The sequence below is a fragment of the Synchiropus splendidus genome, chromosome 2, assembly GCF_027744825.2.
Source record: "Synchiropus splendidus isolate RoL2022-P1 chromosome 2, RoL_Sspl_1.0, whole genome shotgun sequence".
NCBI lineage: Eukaryota > Metazoa > Chordata > Actinopteri > Syngnathiformes > Callionymidae > Synchiropus > Synchiropus splendidus.
The window spans coordinates 39,401,510-39,422,637 of NC_071335.1; the positions used below are offsets into that span (position 1 = coordinate 39,401,510).

General features: G+C 44.3%; 1 protein-coding gene across 11 annotated transcripts in view; it reads right to left on the bottom strand.

Annotated features, from left to right (window-relative positions):
• LOC128755059 (teneurin-3-like) overlaps positions 1-21,128 on the bottom strand; it is a 162,663-nt gene that overhangs the window by 57,568 nt on the left and 83,967 nt on the right. For 6 of the 11 annotated variants that reach the window (XR_008414014.1, XR_008414015.1, XM_053858259.1 and 3 more), the window contains 4 exons: positions 14,867-15,061; positions 13,857-14,057; positions 5,661-5,846; positions 2,516-2,542 (listed from right to left, as the gene is read on the bottom strand). Coding sequence is in view for 9 of the 11 variants with exons in the window: in XM_053858259.1 (XP_053714234.1) it covers positions 2,516-2,542; positions 5,661-5,846; positions 13,857-14,057; positions 14,867-15,061 (609 nt within the window). In the remaining 2 variants the exon portion in view is untranslated. The remainder of the gene's footprint in view (positions 1-2,515; positions 2,543-5,660; positions 5,847-13,856; positions 14,058-14,866; positions 15,062-21,128) is intronic. The other 5 variants (XM_053858261.1, XM_053858260.1, XM_053858265.1 and 2 more) reach the window with 2 other exon arrangements.

A 21,128-nucleotide genomic window follows, 5' to 3' on the forward strand; every position in this document is an offset into this window, starting at 1 on the left:
TGGTGTAATGTCATCAAGCACCTAGGCCTGCAGACTGTTTTGAGAAACATTTGTGAAACAATGGGCCGCTCTCAGGAGCTCCGTGAATTCCAGTGTGGAACTGTCATAGGATGCCACCTGTGCAACAAATCCAGTCATGGAATTTCCTGACCCCTAAATATTCCACAGTCAACAACAGCAACTCAGCCACAAAGTGGTCGGCCATGTAAACTGACGGACAGGGGTCAGGGCACATCGGAAGAGGTTGCCGATTTTCTGCACAGTCAATTGCTGCAGAGCTCCAAACTTCATACGGCCTTCTGTTTAGCCCAAGCACAGTACACAGAAAGATTTATGGAATGGGTTTCCATGGCCAAGCAGCTGCATCCAAGCCATATATCACCAAGTGCAATACAAAGCGCGCGTGGTGTAAAGCACGCCACCACTGCACTATAGAGCTGCACTATAGAGCAGTAGAGACGTCTTCGCTGAAGTGATGAATCACGCTTTTCCATCTGGCAATCTGGTGGACAAGTCTGGGTTTAGAGGTTGCCCGGAGAATGATACTTTTCAGACTGCATTGTTCCAGGTCACAGACAACACCATGTTTAGAGCCAAGGTCCTGGAGATGCTGGAGAAGCTGGAGGCGAAGATGCTGTCTATGCAGCTGAACAACCACTTCCAATCCAAGCAGTGTATCCTATCAACGGCCACTTCTACCAGCGCCATGTCATTTACAGTCAGACAATAAATCTCCCTCTGGCGGCTCCCTCCCGCCTTGAGTGCATTGATCTGCACCTGCACCGTGTGCTTCCGATGAGGCGTATCAGTGCACATCTGATGGCATTTTTGTGTTGCACACCCGGAAGCTCTGGGTGTGATCACAGATGTGCGCTGCCGGGTGCTGCTACACATGCTGCAAAAGCATACGTATACGTTATGTGCAAAGCCCTCTAACTGGCTGCCCAGCAGGTGTGCTTTCTGTGGCTGAGTTCCAAAAGGGGCTGAGCAGCGGAAGACAAAGATGTTATAGGTGGTGGGTGGTGCCTATCTGGGTGGTGAGCAAATCATTCGAATTCTCAGGCCAAGGACAGTGCCTAGATGTGGATTAACTAACATGAAGGCCGTTAGAGGGCTGTGGACATATTCATAGAACTAAGCTTTTTCTCATGCAGGGAAAAAGTGCTAGCACTCAAGCACTACTACAGGTCTTTCTGTGCATGTCCCAGAATCAAATTATATTATAAATCACCTTTAGTGTCACTAAGGAGAATAAATGTGGACTGACCAACATGTTGAATGTTTTCTCATCCATTTATTCTCGCAGTAGGGCTTCACAGTATTCATATGTCTCATGTGGAGGAACTATGTAGCATTACTGTGTGAGCTCATTACACTCTGAATATCTGACATGAAATGTATGGATGTACTCACAATGTGGATACAAATGAGTGGGCTGAGTGCTTTAGATTTTTTTCCATTTTTCAGTACGCTCAAACTTTGGTCCCTTAATGCATTTTGGCCTTCATTCTCTACTGCATGGCAGCAGTGAGTGCAGGTTTTTATTCCAACCAGTAAACTTCACACCAATCAGGTGTCCAAAGACTGTAATCAGTTGATCATGAGTCCGGTGCCGTTTGTTTCAACAGCCCCTTAACTGTGTGTGTTTGTTGGAACAAAACTCTGTACCCACTGTAACCCCTTTGTGGATCAGTTTGAGACCCCTGCTCCACTAACACAGTGACACATCCACCCACGCGCACACATGCGTTCATGCACTCATGCAAACAAGTGAATAAAAACAAACATTTTTACAAGTTGGACTTACTACAACTTTGCATGAATTACCTTTATATCCTTAAAAAAGGAGAGGGCACAAGGAAGAACGGAAGGAAAATAAGGAGGGGAGTGTCAATTGCACAAACCAACGTTGAATGAAATGAAAACCATGAGGAGGGTACAAAGAAAGGGAAGACAAGAGGAGTGGCAGCCATGCGTACAACATGTAATAATAAGTTAATATTTTTCTGTTTATGAAGACCACACTGGTGTTGTGAAATAGAAGTACTACCAGACAAGTAGAGCAACAGAATAGAGACAAGAAATTCTTCAAACTGATGTACACTCTACATGACCAGCATCACATTGCATGGCGACTAGTGCAAGAAGCTGTTGATCAATTGGAACTAATTGATACCAGTATTTAATGTAAACTGGTAGGAAAATGCTTTATTTTTTGTTTAGTAATTGCTCCAAATTCTGTAGCAATAAATAAATGCTCTGCATGTACACATTTAGTCATTTTCCCAGCAAATAAAAAATTACGGAGAAAAAAGTCTAAACTTTTGCATATTTTGTTCACTTGTTCATGTTAATTTGAGTCAACAAGTATAATTGTTTTTGAAAACAAACAAACGAAAACAACGTATGAAATCATTTTCGTGGACAAACAAAAAAGTTGTTGAAACACTTCAAGCAAGGATAATGAGAACAAGACAGACACCTATGGCCATGGAAACAGAAATTAGTACAATACCTTTAACTCTAACATCCAGATTGTGTGCTTTTAGAAAGAAAAAAGGGGATAGAAAGAAAAACAAGAACCATCAATGGCCATTTTTTTTCATTTTTGTGACAAAAGATGCATAAAAACTTTAAGTGGGTTAAACATAGAACAGTTAGGTTCTTGAAATATTCTAGTCTTGTTTTAGATCAGCATATATAACAGAAAGTAACCAATGGCCACTTCTGTGACCTCATCAGACATCTGTGAAAGCTTACCGATGCTTTTAGATCTAAGTGACACTTCTGATACCAATCATGTGATCTTTCTTCTAGATCTTTCAGAAGCTCTCTTCACAGACTTGCCCTCGAAGTCAGTTGCTGTTTACATATGACTGATTGCGTGTCACTGTTCCTTACTGCCACTGTCAGGAAGTCGCCGACTGATACGGACAGCTGTTAAAGGAATATTAGGTGATGGGTGGTACGTGACCCCCCAGAATTGGAGACGGGCCGATTTTTGTCCTACACCCACAAAAATATCGCAGTGATCTTAACTTGTGACTTCATATGGAAAGCAACACAGTGTGCTGCCACTGGCCCGCCTCCTTCTTTTCAGCAGACAGCAGTTAGAGCAGCAGACAGCAGGCAGTCTACTGACAGAAAGTCCTCTAATCAAAGTAAAACATTTAGTAGGGAACATTATTATTATACATTACAAGAATATATCATGAAAGTTGAACAAAATCTTAGAATAAGTAACTTCAACATTTACTCTCCCATTTAATAACGAAATGCATAATAGCTGCCTGACTAGATGGAACATGCAGAGGCATGTAGCGCATCAGGCCATTCAATGCAGTTTTAAAACACTGTCTGCTGCTAAGCAACGTAGAAGATGTGGTTTAGAGAGTTCAGCCTCCTGCTTGACACAACACAACACAACACAACACAAGCTCTGCTTGAAGACAAGCTCTGTCAGATGAACGTGCCTGACTCCCTGTGCATGTGGGTTACGGATTTCCCGACCTGCCGTAGCCAGTGTGTGCTGTCTTGGACACACGGACTCTCATCATTGGGTCACCTCAGGGCTGTGCACTCTCTCAGAATCAGATTTATTATCAACTGGGAAAGTGCTTTGGAAAGTGCAGTCAAAAATAAAATAAAATAAAATAAAATAAGATAAAATAAAATAAAATAAAATAAAACAAGGACAGATCACAATTTCATTAATCTCACGGCCAAAGGGATGAAGCTGTTCCTGTGATGGGAGGTGAAGAGAGAACAAACAGTCCATGACCAGCGTAAGAAGAGTCGGCTCTGATCCGACCTGCACGTCTCTGGGTCCTGGAGACATACAGGTCATGAAGAGGTGGCAGTCTGCAACCGATCACCTTCTCAGCAGAATGCACAATGCACTGCAGTCTGTCCTTGTTCCTGGTGGTGGCGCTGCTGTAGCAGATGCAGATAGAGGAGGTGAGGATGGACTCGATGATGGTTGTGCTGAACTCCACCAACAACTTCGTAGGCAGACGTAGTTTCCTTAGCTGCCGCAAGAAGAACATTCTGTGCTGTGCCTTCCTGATGAGGGACCTGATGGTCAGCTCCCATTTGAGGTCCTTGGTGATGGTGGTTCCCACGAAGCAGAAGTCCAGAGTCCACAACGGGAATGGCTGAACCAGACAACATGAGAGGTGATCCTCCTGAAGTCCATGATCATCTCCACTGTCTTCTGGGCGTTTAGCTCCAGGTTGTTGTTGCTGCACCAGGACACCAGCCGATCCACCTCCCTCCTGTAAGCCGACTCATCTCCATCTGAGATGAGCCTGATGATGGTGGTGTCATCCGCAAACTTGATCAGCTTCACAGACTGGTGTCTGGAGGTGCAGCAGTTGGTATACAGGGAGGAGAGCTATGGAGAGAGAACACAGCCCTGAGGAGACCCGATGTTGAGGGTCAGAGTGTCGGAGACAGTCGTCTGCTGCCGCACATGCTGGTCAGAAACTGGTCAGAAAGTCAGCGCAATGGCTCTTATCCCTGTACACCAACTGCTGCACCTCCAGCCATGGGTTTGAGGACCCGTACCGGATTCTTTCAGTTAAGCCTTGGTCACTTGAAAGCCAAAATGTAACCCACAAGCTCACAAAATGAGTAGGAAACAGCCATTTCTTTGCAAAGGGGAAAAGGCCCAGTGAAGAGTCATAGGAGCCGACTTCCAAAAAGAAGACAGTTTTTTAACAAACAATGACATTTAAGATGCTGAGTTCTACACAGCTATTATCGAGTCTATCCTCACCTTCTCCATCATGGTGTGGTCCAGCAGCGCCACCTCCATGGACAAGGGCAAACTACAGCGCATTGTGCGTTCTGCTGAGAAGCAGATCGGTTGCAGACTGCCACCTCTTCAGGACCTGTATGTCACCAAGACCCAGAGATGTGCAGCTCAAAGCCGACCCCGCTCACCCTGGTCTTTGACTGTTCGTCCCACTTCCCTCAGCCGTCAGTCTGATGAATTTGTGATCAACCCTTGTTGTTTGTGGTTTATTTATTTATTACTTATTTCTATTATTTTATTATATTTCTTTTTTTTTCTGTTCACTACTGCACGATGTACCAAAGCACTATCCTAGTTGGTTGGAATAAAACTGGTTCTCATAAACATCTATAGATTAAAAAATCAATTATCTCCTTTTCACAACTAGCCAGATTCAGGGACACGGCCGGCATCATTTTTCAATGATGCAACATGACATTCTTAGAATATGAAAAGGAATGCAGACACAATACTTGTGTACAATACTGTCTCCAGCTTCATATAGCATGTGAATCTGACATATTTAGTAATAGTAGCATTAATATTGATGTCAGCATTGTTAATAATAATTGCCTATAAACAAGGACATTCTTTTTTCTTCTTCAAGTTCATTGCTATGGAAAAATCACAAAAAGCTTGGTTTGGAAGAGATTAACATAGTGCATCTTAAATACAGTGACTTTCATTTAAATACAACTCAACTGGATTAAATCCAGCAATTCGCACCAATGCAATGTAACACTCAGTGAAGCATCGTATGTTCCTCAGATTTTCACACATAATACTCCACAACTGAAACTCATTCATGTCTTTGACATATCACACCTGGAAAAAGAGGGATTGGTTACATGAAAGTTCTGCTCACCAATGTTGCAGTGCTCTCCTGTCCATCCCTGGTTACATTCACACTTTCCTTCCTTACACGCTCCGTTTTTGCTGCAGAGAGGTTGGCAGGCCTTCTGGTCACACTCCTTTCCCATCCAGCCTTCCTCACAATGGCAAATGCCTCCATGGCATAAGCCATGGCTACCGCAGTCAACTTCACACACTTCTGATATGGGATAAGGAGAAAAAAAATACAATCTGTCGCATTCTCTGTTGTTGAAACAAACTGAATGTCAATAGAATATGATAGAGAACACAAGTTCACTCATATCACCAGATGTTAACAACGTGCACTCATCGCTAATTGGAATATATAAGAAACACTCTTCTTGATAACAATAGAGAGGAGATTACAAATGATTCTCCATATATGCGACCCAAGGGGCCAAATTGGAAAATCAGAGATTTCACCTCTGCATTTTCAAGTGTGTGATTTTTGAAAGCGTGATGCAAGTTCATGTCAACGATTTATATTGGCCTCCATCCCTATCACTTTGGTGTATTACACAAGTCCTGACAAACTCTCCTTCTCCATCCCCATTTCAATCAGAGCACTTGTATAGTGGCAACACCATCATGATTGCATGAGCTATTGTATTTTCGTCTTGTATTGACACACATTTGACTGATTTATTCTCTTGCATTACGTGGTAGACTGTGAGGTGATATTAAATTCCGTACAGTGAGTCAAACAAAGCTGCCTAATTTACATCTCCTCATTAAATGTTCGCAGGGTTCCTCATGACGTGTACACAGCAGATAGTCCATGTTTCAAATTTTATCACGATCCTCCGATATTTATATCAATATCAAGGCATATCGATTTTAATATTATTTGTGACATTTTGTTGATGTTTATTGTTGTTTATTGTTGCACACTTCCAGAAAAGGGTATTTTGTATCCCTACAGTTTGCATACTACTTTATGAACATTTTTACAAAATGAATGAATTTCAGGATTATTCCAATACATATGTGCAGATTAAGGTAAATGTCATTCATTTGCCCCCCAGGGGAGAAATTCAAAATGATCAGGATCAAGCTGTTCACATTTTCTTCAACATCTCTTGATTTTGATTCTATTGATTGCATTTAATCTGGAGTGTAATAAAGTACTGTATTTGATTGTTCCATGAAGATTCCCTCCATCCGTCAGATTGAGTGGTAGTTTGCAGAGTTTTCTTCATTTAATCGGCAATCTCTTCACCTACTTCTTTGGAGCATGTCTTTAACATAGAATGTAGTTTCATTTTTAAATTCCATCAGATATACGTATAATGCAGATTCTGCTTTGGTAATAATGTTATCATATGACTGCATCAATAATTTAATTTAAGTTTCTTCCTTTTTTTTTTAGCAACCTAGCTGACATATGTTCTTGACTATTCATTTGTATGCTTTCATTTTTTTAACCAGATCTTTTGAGTTGCTCATGTCTGAGAGATGTGAGCTTCTTGCAGAAAGTGAATTTGAGTTTTTTCCTTTTTAAGCTTATTCGTGACTTTTGATCTCTTGACAGATTCATTTACATTTGGTAACAAGAGCTTTATGGTTTTAGTATTTCGTAGATGTTTTTAGGTCGATCAGGCTTGTAGTAGGTCCCACAACCCTACAATAATAAGTACACAATATGTACACAAAAAACATCTGCCAAAGAGAGACGCCAACAACTCTGAACTCTCTTCACCCATTGTGGGGGTAGTCGAATAGAATAGAATAGCCTTTATTGTCATTGTAGCAGATGATACAATGAAATTCAGTGGCATCTCCCTTGTGCAACAGCATAATAATAAAAAAAATAGGTGGTAATAAAGTGCAGCGCAGTGTAAACAAAAGATGCTGATATGTACAGGAATTAAAAAGTTAAAAAGTTAAGGAGGTAGATGTAGTACACCTGAAGTTACCACTTCGTGGCAGCACCTGGAGGTAGGTATAATGGCTGGGTGTACTGTATCTCCCTTGGTGTTCACCACACCAATGGAGGTCATAATTCCGGCCTCAATATGGGTCGTAGGAAGACAAAGACTTGGCTCTGGCCAGCGCCTCCCTCCCCTCAGAGCCTTCATGGATGACATCACCACCTTGCCTAATACCATCCCATGCACCAGGAGGTTGCTCAGAAAACTGGAGGAGAACATCAGCTGGGCCCGTATGAAGATTAAGCCATCTAAGTCGCGCAGCATTTCAGTGGTGTAGGGAGTGCTTGCAGACCTGTGTTTCTTCATCGGAGACGATCCAATCCTAACTGTTTCTGAGCAACGAGTCAAAAGCCTCAGAAGCCGCCATGATGAAAGCCTGAAGTCTAAAGATCAAGTGAAGCAACTGCGCAACGACATCAACACAGGCCTACTGGCAATTGACCATACCCAACTACCTGGGAAGTTAAAGTCCTGGTGCTTCCAGTTTGGTCTACTACTATTATAGCCCTTGGCAGTCAATGAGGTGCCGATCTCAAGAGTAGAGAAGCTGGAAAGAAGGGTCACTGTCTATATCAAGAAGTGGCATGGAGTTCCATGCTGCCTTACCACCAGAGGCCTTTACGGAGACAGTGTCTTCAAGCTGCCCTTGACCAGCCTTACGGAAGAGTTCAAGTGTGCCAAAAGTCGTCTGCAGATGACCTTGAACGTATCTAAAGATTTGGTGGTTAGGAAGAATGCACCAACCTTGGCTACAGGATGCAAGTGGACACCAGCAAGAGCAGTGGAGGAAGCAACAGCAGCTCTAACACATGCTGACATTGTGGGGAATGTTCAGAAAGGAAGAGGAGGTCTTGGCCTAACAGCTAACCGTCCACCTTGTAGAAGTGCCACTGCACCAGCAAGGAGAAAGATCGTGGTGGAGGAAATGCGGCGTCAGGAGGAGGTGGCAAGATGGGCCAAGGCAGTCACCCTTGGTAAACAGGGCCTGTGGACACAGTGGGAAGGAGTCGAAAAGAGGAAGTTGAGCTGGAGGGACGTATGGGCCATGGATGCGAGAAGCCTGAGCTTCGCCATCAAAGCCACATACGATGTCCTTTCAACACCTACCAATCTTCACCAGTGGTTTGGTGAAGATCCTGCGTGCTCCTTGTGCACCAAGCCAGCCTCCCTCCATCACATACTCAGAGGATGTAGAACCAGCCTCACCCAAGGATGGCATACTTGGCGCTACAACCAAGTCTTGCTTCTACACTGGAGAGGAAACGATCCAGCATCAATGACCTACCTGTGTCAACAACTAATGCATGGAGAACTGCTTTTGTCCGTGAAGGGGCCAGAGCTTGCAGGAGCAACTCTACACCATCAGAGAGAAGCCAGCTGTGGCCAGCATGGGACTGGAAGATGCTGGCAGATGCCGGCAAACAGATGGTGTTTCCCCCAGAGATAGCCATTACCACATTGAGGCCCGACCTAGTGCTCTGGTTCCCTTCCTTAAAAAAGGGTATACATAGTTGAGCTCAAGGTACCCTGGGAAAACTCCATGGAGGAGGCATATGAGTGGAAGCACCTGCGGTATTCTGAGCTGGCCACAGCAGCTAGGCACCGTGGCTGGGATGCGGAAATCCGCCCAGTAGAAATTGGGTGTAGAGGCTTTGTGGGAACATCAGTCATGAAACTTCTGAGGGCCCTAAGAGTCAGGGGCCGCAAAGGTAGCTGAAAGAAGTAGCCAGTAGCTCTGGCTGAAGAGGAATGACCTAAGTTGGGTCCCCAAGTAGTATGACAGGTATCCGGTCAGCCAAAGCGGCTCATAATTGGTCTTGGGATGCAAGCTCGGGACTGATCATCCTGCAGCTGGCCGCCTCTGGACCGGGCGTTTAGTGTTAAAGGCCAAAACACCCTATGACCCGGAGGAACACTACTGATGATGCATACCCATACATTTTATCCCTTCTTCAAGCATACCATCCTCCAGTCTCCGACAACTTCACCAATTGCATGTGCTCGCACAAGAATAACATCTCATTCTGTGTTTTATGGAATCAGCTGTGATGTGGATGCCAAGATATCTAAAAGAGTCCACTCTCTCTACACATACACCGTTGATGAACAGGGGTGAAGGAGCAGCTCTGTGCTTCCTGAAGTCCAGGATACGTTCCTTGGTTTTGGCAGTGTTCAGTGTCAGCTTGTTCAATGAGCACAACTCTTCCAGACAAAGGACCTCACTCCAGTAGGCTGCCTCACTCTCCCCTGCTATCAGACCCGCTGTCACTGTGTCGTCAGCAAACTTGACGATGGTGTTCTCAGGGTGGGCGGGGCTGCAGCCGGATGTGTACAGGGAGTAGAGGAGTGGGCTCAGCATACAACCTTGAGGAGAGCCGATGCTGAGAGTGCGGGTGGATGAGAGGTGGAGACCAAGTTTTACACGCTGGGGCCAGTTCATGAGGAAGTCCTTTCCAGGCGCAGGTTGGAAGTGGGATCCCCAGATTGAACACCTTGGAGACCAAGATGTCTGGGATTATGGTGTTGAATGCAGAGCTGTAGTCGATGAAGAGCAGCCTGCCGTAGGTGTTCGGATGCTCCAGGTGGCTGAGTTCTGTGTGGAGGGTGGTGGCTAAGGCGTCCTCTGTGGATCTGTTTGAACGGTATGCAAACTGGCGCGGGTCCAGGATGGGGGGAGTCAGTCTTTGATGTGGTGCAGAACCAGTCTCTCGAAGCACTTGGTAATGATGGGGGTAAGTGCTACAGATCGATAGTCATTGAGGCTGGTTGTGGAGGGCTTTTTTTGGGACTGGAATGATGGTTGCGGATTTGACGCAGGTCGGAGTGGCAGCTTGGGCAAGATTGAAAATGTCGGGGGTTGTTGCTGCGAAGGTGTTCCTCCACTGTTCGTCTGTATTCAGCTTTGGCCTCCCTGATGCCTCTCCTCAGATCATTACGAGCGGCCCTGTAGTAGGTTCTGTCGCCAGACCTGAAGGCTGTATTTCGTGCCCGGAGGAGCGTGCGGACCTGGCTCGTCATCCAAGGTTTCCGATTTCGATATAGCCGAATGGTCTTATCCACACTGACGTTCCCAAAAGGCGTATTTGATGAAATCCACTACAGTCTCTGTGAATACAGCCAGGTCCTCATGGTGGAAAGCATCCCACTGGGTAACCTCAAAGCAGTTCTGAAGTTGGGGGAGGGCATCCTCAGGCCAGGTGGTGATGGTCCTAATTATGGGCTTCCTTTGATGGCAGTGGGGGGTGTAGGCTGGGGTGAGGAGCAGGGAGAGGTGGTCAGACAGTCCCAGGCGGGGGAGGGAGGTGGCTCTGTATGCATGCTTGATGTTGGAGTAAACATGATCCAGAGTGCTTTCCCTTCTAGTTGGACAGCTGACATGTTGGTGGAAGTTTGGCAGAACAGTTTTCAGGTTTGCCTTGTTAAAGTATCCTGCTATGATGTGGACACCATCAGGGTGAGCCCGTTGTTGCTTGTTGATGGTGTGTAGGAGCAGAGAGAGTGCTGTCTTTACAGTAGCGTCAGGTGGGATATAGACAGCAGTAATTATTACAACAGTCAGCTCTCTGGATAGGAAAAAGGGAGAGCAGTGTGTCTCCAGCACCGTGCTGTTGTTACACCAGCCTTCATGCACGTAGATACAGAGACCTCCTCCTCTGCTCTTACCGGAGTAAATGTTTCTGTCTAAGCGATATAGCATGCGGCTGGGAAGCTGCAACGTAGCGTCGGGAATCTTAGCATGGAGCCAAGTTTCCGTGAATAATAATACGCAACAGTCCCAGACGTAGCGATTACCCGCCAGTTGTAGCTCCAAATCGTGTGTCTTGTGAGTCAGGGATCTTGCGTTGGAAAGGTAGAGGCTCTGCAGCGAAGGTCTGAGTGGCTGCTTCTTTAGCCTAGCCATTAGCCCGGATTGGCAGCCCCGCTTTTGTTTACGCTCCTTCTGGCGTTGCAGCGCCTGCCATGTCCGACAACAACCCACGGAGATCCCACTGGTGAAAGTTGGTGGAGATGGTCAGTTGGTGTTGTAATCCAATGTCCATTAGTTCCAAACGAGTATAATGTGAGGGAAAACGTACAGCTGAAAAGCAGTAAAAACAATGGAGAGCCAAGAGCCGCTGCACTCGCGCGCGCCACCACCAGTCCCACTGTAGTAAATAACAGTCACTTGGCACCAGAATATTGATATCAATCATCCCTTCTCTGCCTAACTTAGCGGTTTATGAACTAAAACTTACTGTATTACCAATAGATCCTCACTCCCATGGTCTCATAAACTGCCTTTTGGAAAGTTGCCTTTCAAGTTCTATACTGACGAAAAAGGCAGCCTTCAGCGTTGCATGTTGACACTTTGGCTGCACGACTGCTGCGTGAAGAAAGGGTGGGGTTAGGGTAAGCTATAGGATGCTGCTCCATTCATTCTACATTTAATAACGTGTCACATTGTAATGTAAAGCCCATCAATCGGCCGCATGGTGTCACTAAGGAGGAGAGCCAGTTAAGGGGTGATAAATCCCAACTAACATCCAGTCTGATTCTGTGAAGAGAGCTTCAGTATGTCTCCCCATTGTATGGAAGTGAAACTTTTTTTTTTGCTTCCCCAAGCATGATACTCCATGTGACCCCATGCAACGCACGACCCACATGCGTGGAACATTACACTGAAGGAAACGTCAAAACACCTATGCGTATGCTTCAACACGCAACTCCAAAGGCTGCCTTAGTCGTCAGTACAGGGTGATTTGATATTACACCAGACCAAATTGAAGCTCATTTCCCCTGTATGTCTTGATTCAGGTGGATTTGTTATCCCTATTTGTATTGTTGTTCTTACGTTACAACTCAGTGAGTCGTTGTTAAATTATTTCGTATAGTTCTGGTTTTAGGTTGGTGCACTGAGCGGAGGTTCTTTCCCAGCTGTAATTTTTGAGCTTCTGGGGAAGAAGTGTCTGATATTTTAATTTCTCTTCCTCAACCATGGTAGTTGCATGTCTTGTGTGATTTGGTTCGATGACTAATTTTGTTTGTTTGTTTTTTTTTAAATTTATTTTATTTTATTTAAATTTTTTTACAACACTGAAATTAAATGTTGCAAATGAGTTTTAATCACGCTTGAATTATCAGCAGGCTAGACAGTGAGAAAAATGTCCAAAAATCCAGAATGTGGCTCAGTTTGCAATGCATCATTGAAAGGTAGATTGATGGCAAGGCTGGACAGAGAAGGAGCAAAACAAATTTTAATTCAAAAGACTGGTTTTGACAATGTGTTTTTTTAATTGATAGTTTGTTTTCTTGGTAGTGCCTAGTATTCATAATGCTACTATACATGGTGCATAGTTATTGGCTCAATTAAGAAAATGCTCCTAGAAGCTGAAAACTTGGGCGGCACAGTGGAGCAATTTAAGAAGGTACAGGGTTTGAATCCAGCTCCGGACCTTTCTGGTTGGTGTTTGCATCTATATCATTGGCACAGGGAGACATTTAATAAAAAAATAAAATAAATGAATAAGCATCTGCTGGCATCTGCTGGCCGTGATCGTAAGTCGAGCAGGTCGTAAGTCGGATGTTACTTGTACTCCAGGTTCCTCCCAAAGACATGCTCACTAGTTCCAGATAGAATCCAACACTCCCCAAACCCAAAACTCTGAACATGACTATGCTGTGGTTAACTTACGACGTATGCATGTGCATTATCTCAGTTGTCTTTGTTTTTAGCAGATAACCTATATATTTCAAGCTGATTATGGTTCGATAAGAGTCACTGCCTGCTGGTGCAAAAAGTTGTGATTTACTATACGTATGATACGAGTAGTCGACTATCTCTCAATTCGCATTTGTAATTTCTGTCCTTGCACTGAGAATTGGAACAAAAATTTGCAATGGTCTGATGTGCAAGACTGTGCAATGATGTGCAATGAATACAAAATGGCTTTAACACATGGTGAAATCGGGAGCCAAACATAAGGAAACTTTTTACACACAAACTGATCATGGCCATCAAGAGGGTCTCTCAAAGCAGTGACATGGATGCATCAAACATTTATTTCAATTGTCTCGGATTATTAGTTTCAATGTAAGCTGACTCTTTTGAAGCCGATCATACACTGTTCACAGTGATGCCACTTTACTCTTCTTTTTCAACAAACCTTCCTGCAAGCTTCAACAAACTTGACGTGAGGTATGAGACAAAAATTGACAACTGAAATTAATGTCTAATGTTTAGACAGCCTACTGACTGAGAGAGACAAATATATACATACCTAAAGAACAGTCCGGCCCAGTCCAGTTCCGGTCGCATTTACAGGTAATGGTTTCTGGGTCGTGGGTACCATGACCTGAACACTGGTCTGGACACATGGCCTTGGCAATCTCACAGCTGCTCCCTCCCCATCCAGGTTGACAGTGACATTGTCCGTGAATACAAATTCCGTGAGCTGAACAACCGGGGTCAATGCAGTCCACTGGGCAGGAAATTATTTATTAATAGTTTATCAACTTTCATATCAGTTCTCGAGCAGTTCAATTAATTAATGACGAGACCTCCAAGGTTGATTTCATGTTTTGCTCAGAATTTTAATTTGACAAGATGACGAGAAATCAACATCGTACAACAACTCTTTCGTCTGTTATGTAGTTTTATTCAAAATATATTTTGGTCACCAAAAGTATCATCCTCTACTCCAGGGGTTCTTAACCTTTTGGAACTTGGGGCCCACCTTTCCCAGAACAAATGGGCCCAGGGCCCATTCAAGTAATAGATCTGATTCAGTAGTCTTGATTTCATTTGTGGTTTATAACCATATTTAATCAACTTACATGGAAACAAACAAAAACTTTGTGAAATGACATGAAACCAAGTGATTATTGCAAAGATATTGGTCATAGAAAAGTCCAATCAGCAGCAGAACCAGGTGCAAGTCATGCTCATCAAATTTACTGAAGAAAAAAACGAAAAAAAAAAAAAAAATACACTTGATGCAAACTGTTGAGAAATTTGGAAAAACTGAATACAATTCGGAAATAAATAAATAAATATATATATATATGTATATATAAAATTTTCACTGTTGGGGTCGGTGGCATTATTTTTTATTATTATCACAGATTTGCAGCTGTCAAGTCAATTCAGTGACACACTACTGCACGTGGCTGAGCATCTTGTGGCCCTCGCAGCTCATAAGTGTAAAACAAAAAACTTCTCTAGGGGTGGGCCAACGGCCAAACCATGGGACCCGGCCCAATGGTTAAGACTCACTGCTCTACTCCATACCTTCCTCACAGTTGTCTCCTTGATATCCAGTGTTGCAAATGCAGGCACCCATGATGCAGATGCCATGTCCTCCACAGTGGATGTCGATGCACTGGTTCGATGATACGTCACATTCAGTGCCTTTCCAGCCACTAAAGCACTGGCATCTCCCACGGGAGTATTGTCCATTACCACTGCACAGTACTGGACAGGCAGCTGGAGGAAATAGAAGCAGGTTGATGTAAGTAATGGTTTGTTAGTCTGCTCTTTAAACCCACAATACACATGTGCATTACATCCACAAAGAAAAACAAAATACTCTGTAGGTATTGGTCAAGAGGAAACCTTCAGCCCACCTCCGCAGACATCTGCAACCTGGAACAGCGTCCACATGAAACAGGAGTTTGTCACTATATTGTTCCTTATCTTTGCACACTTGGTTAGTTACATCACTCACAGACGAAGCTCGACGTCCTCTTTAGTCCAACCAAGCTGATATGAAGAAGTTTATTTCAATACCACATCACATATACAACAATTCTCCCATCTCAAAGTGATCTGAGTGGTCAAACATGAGCTGTGAGAAGAATTCATCTAATAATTTCAGCCCTTTTGTAATGCATTGTCTTTGTCAGTCAGCTATAGATATTTATTAATGAAGTCCATTTGGATTTCCATAGTCCTGTAAGTCAACTTAAATTTCGATTTCTCAATACACTAAGAGCACATTGCTTGATTAATGACATCCGCTGATAGCGGTGGCCTCCTCTTCCGCGTCCCCGATTAGGGTTCACTGATCGCAGACACACTCCTACAGGCAGCGCAATTGCTTGCTACAACTCTCATCACCTCGCATCAGCTGGGGGCCGTCAGCAAATTCTGATTTGGTCAAAGTATGAATGTAAAAAAAATAAAAAAATAGGAGAGAGAATTGTGAAAAGATTTTTCATCACAATAAACAAAGGACTGACAATTTTAATAATGACTTGGGGACTAAAATATGACTAAATGATCATTTTTTCAGATCATTTGTAATTGTCTTCAATAGCGTCAAGGAAATGTGTACACGGTCCATCGTAAAAGTAAACTGTGACACATGAAATACATTGGGGACAGCAAACAGACGGCTCAATTTAACCACTAAACAAAATGGGCAGCAGTCTGTCAGACACAACCGGGTTCTGCGAGAGATGTGTGTGGCCTTCCTACCAATGTACTGGCTATCTCTCCTCTGTACATGACCAAACCTTCTCAATCTAGACTCTCTGGCTTTGTCTCCTAAACACCTGACAGGTGCTGTCCCTCTGATATACTGCTTCCTGATCCTATCCATCCTGGTCGCTCCCAGAGAGAACCTCTGCATCTTCATCTCTGCTACCTCCAGCTCTGCCTCCTGTCTTTTCCTCAGTGCCACTATTTCCAAACCATACAACATCGCTGGCCTGACCACTGTTTTGTACACTTTCCCTTCATCACACCTGACACTTTTTTCCAATTATTCCATCCTGCTTGCACCCGCTTCTTCACCTCTTTGTCACACCCTCCATTGCCCTGGACAGTTGAGTCTAAGTACTTAAAATCCTCTACCTTCTTTATCGATACATCCTGTAACACACAATGGAACTCCTTCTGACCTTCTCTGTACTTCTCCATGAACATCCTTAAAGCAAACACTTCATCTTTAGTGCTCTTTTATTGGCATGAAGCCAAACTGTTTCTCACATATGCTAACTTCTGCCCTTGGTCTACTTTCCACTACTCTTTCCCACAACTTCATCACATGGCTCATCAACTTAATCCCTCGATAGTTGCCACAACACTGGACATCTCCTTTGTTCTTGAAGATGGGCACCAGCACACTTCGTCTCCACTGCCTTTCCACTCTTCATCCTCTTCAATGCCCTTCTCACCTCAGCCTTACTAATCTTTGCTACGTCGTGATCTACGATGGTCACTGCTTCTACTCTTTGTTCTCTCTTATTTTGCTCATTCATCAGCACTTCAAAATACTCTTTCCATCTTGCCAACACACTTATGTTATCAGTCTGAACATTTCCCTCTCTATCCTTGATCACCCTAACCTGCTGCACGTCCTTCCCATCTCTATCTCTCTGCCTTGCAATCCTGTATCATGTCATAGGCCTTCTGTTTGGCCATTGACACTACCTTCTTATGCTGGGCCTCCCTGTACTCTTGTCTACTCTCTTCTGTTCTCTCAACATACCACTTTTTCTTAGCTAACCTCTACCTTTGTACACAGTCCTGCACTTCGTTCCACCACCAAGTCTCCTTGTCCACTTTTCTTCCAGATGACACACCAAGAACTCTTCTACCTGTCTCCCTGATCACCTCAGCGGTATTTGTCCAGTCATCTGGAAATCCTTCTTGGCCACCCAAAGCCAGCTTCAATCACTCCCTGAAAGCAACACGAGACTCTTCCTCTTTCAGCTTCCACCACTTTGTCTTCTTCTCTGCCTTTGCCCTCTTCACCTTCCTCACCACCATGGTCATCCTGCACACCACCATCCTATGCTGTCTGGCCACACTCTCACCCACTGGTACTTTACAATCATTATCTCCTTTAAATGACATCATCTACACAATATATAATCCACCTGTGTGCTCCTACCACCACTCCTGTAAGTCACCCTATGCTCCTCTCTTCTGGAAGAAAGTATTGACTACAGCCATTTCCATCCTTTTTGCAAAGTCTACAAGCATCTGACCTTCAGTGTTCCTATCCTGGATACCAAACTTTCCCATCACTTTCTCGTCACCTCTGTTTCCTGCACCAACGTGCGTTTGTAAAAATAGATGTTTTCAGCTTCTTTACAAAGCAAGTTGTTCAGTCAGTCATTGACATGGTGTGTCAGCAGGGGAATGGGTTGGGTGTGGGACGCCCTGTTTCAAAATCCTAGCTATAAGCAGGATTTCAAACTGTCGTAAAGTGAGTTCCACGTCACTGCCCACCATCCCACGTTTATTTGTTCATGAGGTAAGACTGCGAAAACAGCAAAAAATGTCACCACAGATGGCAGTATACACATCACTGTCAAACTTAAACTTGCAAGGGGAATTCAAGAAACATCTGTCATTCAACATCGGGAATCGAACTGTGGCAGAGAAAAAGTCACAAGAACCACTATTCCCCAAAACCACTGATAATTGCTAAAAGATTTTGATTCCTCAATAGGAACCAAGAAGAAGGGGAGTCTGTATCACAGTTTATTAAAGAGGTTATTGACTGAAGGTAACTTGAGATTGGAAAAGGCTTTTGAGATCAACATGTCAATAGAAATTGACATGTTGAGAGCTGTTGGAGAGAAGTCCAACAGCTAAGTACATCCGTCCAAGTGCATACGGTCACATAGGAGACCATGAAGAACACCGCACCTGGTCAGCAATGTTACCGCTGTGGAAAAGCAGGACATCAAGCATCAGAGTGTTGGTGTAAGGGCTTGGATTGTTAAAACTGTGTTTACAATGGTCACATTGAACAAGGCTGCAGGAAAAAGATGCTCAACCCACCAAAGGAAAAGAAAAGAGGATTTTTCAGAACCAAGACGAAACATGTGAATCGGATGGAACAGGATCACGGTGGACTGACTGATTCAGATGATGATACTGTACACATTTCATCTGTTATGGATAGTGATGCTGATCACACACCACTACTGGAGAACAAACTGGTTCGCATGCAGGTGGACACTGGTACTCGCGTCTCCATGATATCTGAGAAAGTGTACAAAGAAAAACTGCATCACCTTCCCCTGTGGGAGACAAGGCTCAAGTTGAGGACATATAGTGGCGAGCCTGTTCCAGTGTTAGGAGCGGTGAATGTGAAAGTAGAGTACAACCAACAAACAGAAACTCTTCCTCTATAGATCATTGCAGGAAACCACCCACCTTTACTTGGACGCAGATGGCTAAAGAAGATAAAATTGAAGTGGCAAGAAGTATTCATGATGAGCGATGGAGAAACAAGTTCTCTTTGGGAAGTTTTGAGAATGCATCGTCAAGTAGTTGAGATAGTAGATAGCATGAAAGATATCAAGGTCAAGCTAACAGTTAAGCAAGGAAGTACAAGAAAGTGTCTGAAGGCGAGACCAGTACCTTACGCTATAAAACCAAAATTGGAAGCTGAATTAGAGAGGTTATTGAAGTGTGGAGTACTGAAACAAGTCAGAACCATTGAATGGGCCATGCCTATAGTTCCTGTGTTAAAAAAGGACGGAACCTTAAGAATCTGTGGGGACTTTAAAGTTACGGTAAAGCCAGTGTTGACAATTGTTAAATATCCATTACCTCCCATAGAAGACTTTTTCTCTAATCTGGCTGGAGGTCAGAAATTCTCCAAGAAAGATATGTCTCATACTTACCTCCAGATGCATGTAGAGCCTCAGTCACAAGAGCTGTTAACTATTGTGACACACAATTGTACAGATTGTACAGATACCAGAGACTTCCTTTTGGTATCACGTCTGCCCCAGCATTATTCCAAAGGGCCATGGACCAGATTTTGACCAGTCTTTTAGGTGTACAGTGTCACTTGGACCATTTACTCATCACAGGAAAAGATGATCATTCTCATCTGCAGAATCTGGAGGCAACCCTGAAGCGACTCGAGGAGTACGGATTGAAAGTGAAGAAAGACAAATGTGATTTGTTCAGGCCGTCTGTCGAATATCTAGATAATATCTATCTATGTGATTGACAGCACAGGTCTCCAAAAGTCACAGTTGAAGATGAAGGCTATTGTGGATGCTCCAGCCCCGACAAACGTGAGTCAGCTGAGATCTTTCCTTGGGATGTTAACTTACTATGCTAAATTTGTTCCAAACCTCGCGAGTAAGTTGATGCCACTCCATGAACTGTTAAACAAAACATCAAGATGGGAGTGGACAGTAAAATGTGAAAAGGCCTTCAATGAAGGACGATGTTGTTCTGCTGGCGACATCGGACCGGGACCTTCAGCATGCACTGGGGCGGTTTGCAGCGTGTGCAGAGTGTGAAGCGGCCGGGATGAGGATCAGCACCTCCAAGTCTGAGGCCATGGTTCTCGACCGGACTGTATCACTCGGACCCTCAACATCAGGTCTCCTCATGGCTGTGTTCTCTCTCCATTGCTCTTCTCCCTATACACCAACTGCTACACCTCCAGCCACCAGTCCGTGATGCTGATTAAGTTTAAGGATGACCCCACCATCATTGGGCTAATTTCAGATGGAGATGAGTCATCTTAGGGGCTTTTCACACTGCAGGTTTTGTCTCGGGTGGCCTGAGTTCGATTCGCCTCCCTGCTGTGCAGCTTCGCACCTCTGCGCTTCAGGCGATGTCCCTTTTTTTCTCCTCAGCTGGCCACAATGACACACATCTACAGGAAGTCGCCATGAGTCACGTGACAACCCACCACCAGCTTAACATCATTATTTCTGTCAATTCTTAGTTCTACGAGTCGTCATCACCTCAGATATTAACTGATGATGGACCTCTGCCACGGCTGCACAGAATGTGACGTTTCACAGCCAAACCTAAACATGAAAGAGTGTTGTCATGTTTGAAATAGCAGAAAAAAACTGCGTTATACAGAGCGTCTTGATTGACTCATCATTTAAGTACAGCTCCATCAAACATCCGCACAGTCCTGGACCACTGCGCTCCTGTTGCCAAGCACAATTTTCCTGCAGCTCTCAGCTGCACACCGCTGTGTTCTGGGAGTTTGAGAAGTTGTTTTTGAAATATGTTGTCTGCCCAGACATCGATCAGACCCTTTTCTGGCCAGCATTGATCATGTTTGTGTGAAGTTGTGCTGTACACGTAGTTTCTGGCATCTGGTGCCAAGTCGCCTGAGGCGAGAAGCTCACTACCCGCTGAGAGTTTCGCGAGAAGTGCAAGTGCAGCTCTGCAGCCGGGATCAAACCCGACTTGCTTGTGTTCACATCTTGGACTTTTGAGCCGAAAGAGCTTTGTCTCAAGACAGAACCCGCAGTATAGAAACGCCCTTACAGGAGGGAGGTTGACTGGCTGGTGTCCTGGTGCAGCCACAACAACCAACCCACAAGACAGTGGAGATGATCAATGACTTCAGAAGAATCATGGCTCCTCTGTCCCCTCTCATGTTGGCTGGTTTGCCCATTCCCATTGTGGACTACTTCTGCTTCCTGGGAACCACCATCGCCAAGAACCTCAAATGGGAGCTGACCATCAGGTCCCTCATCAAAAAGGCCCAGCAGAGAATGTTCTTCTTGCGGCAGCTAAGGAAACTACGACTGCCAACGAAGTT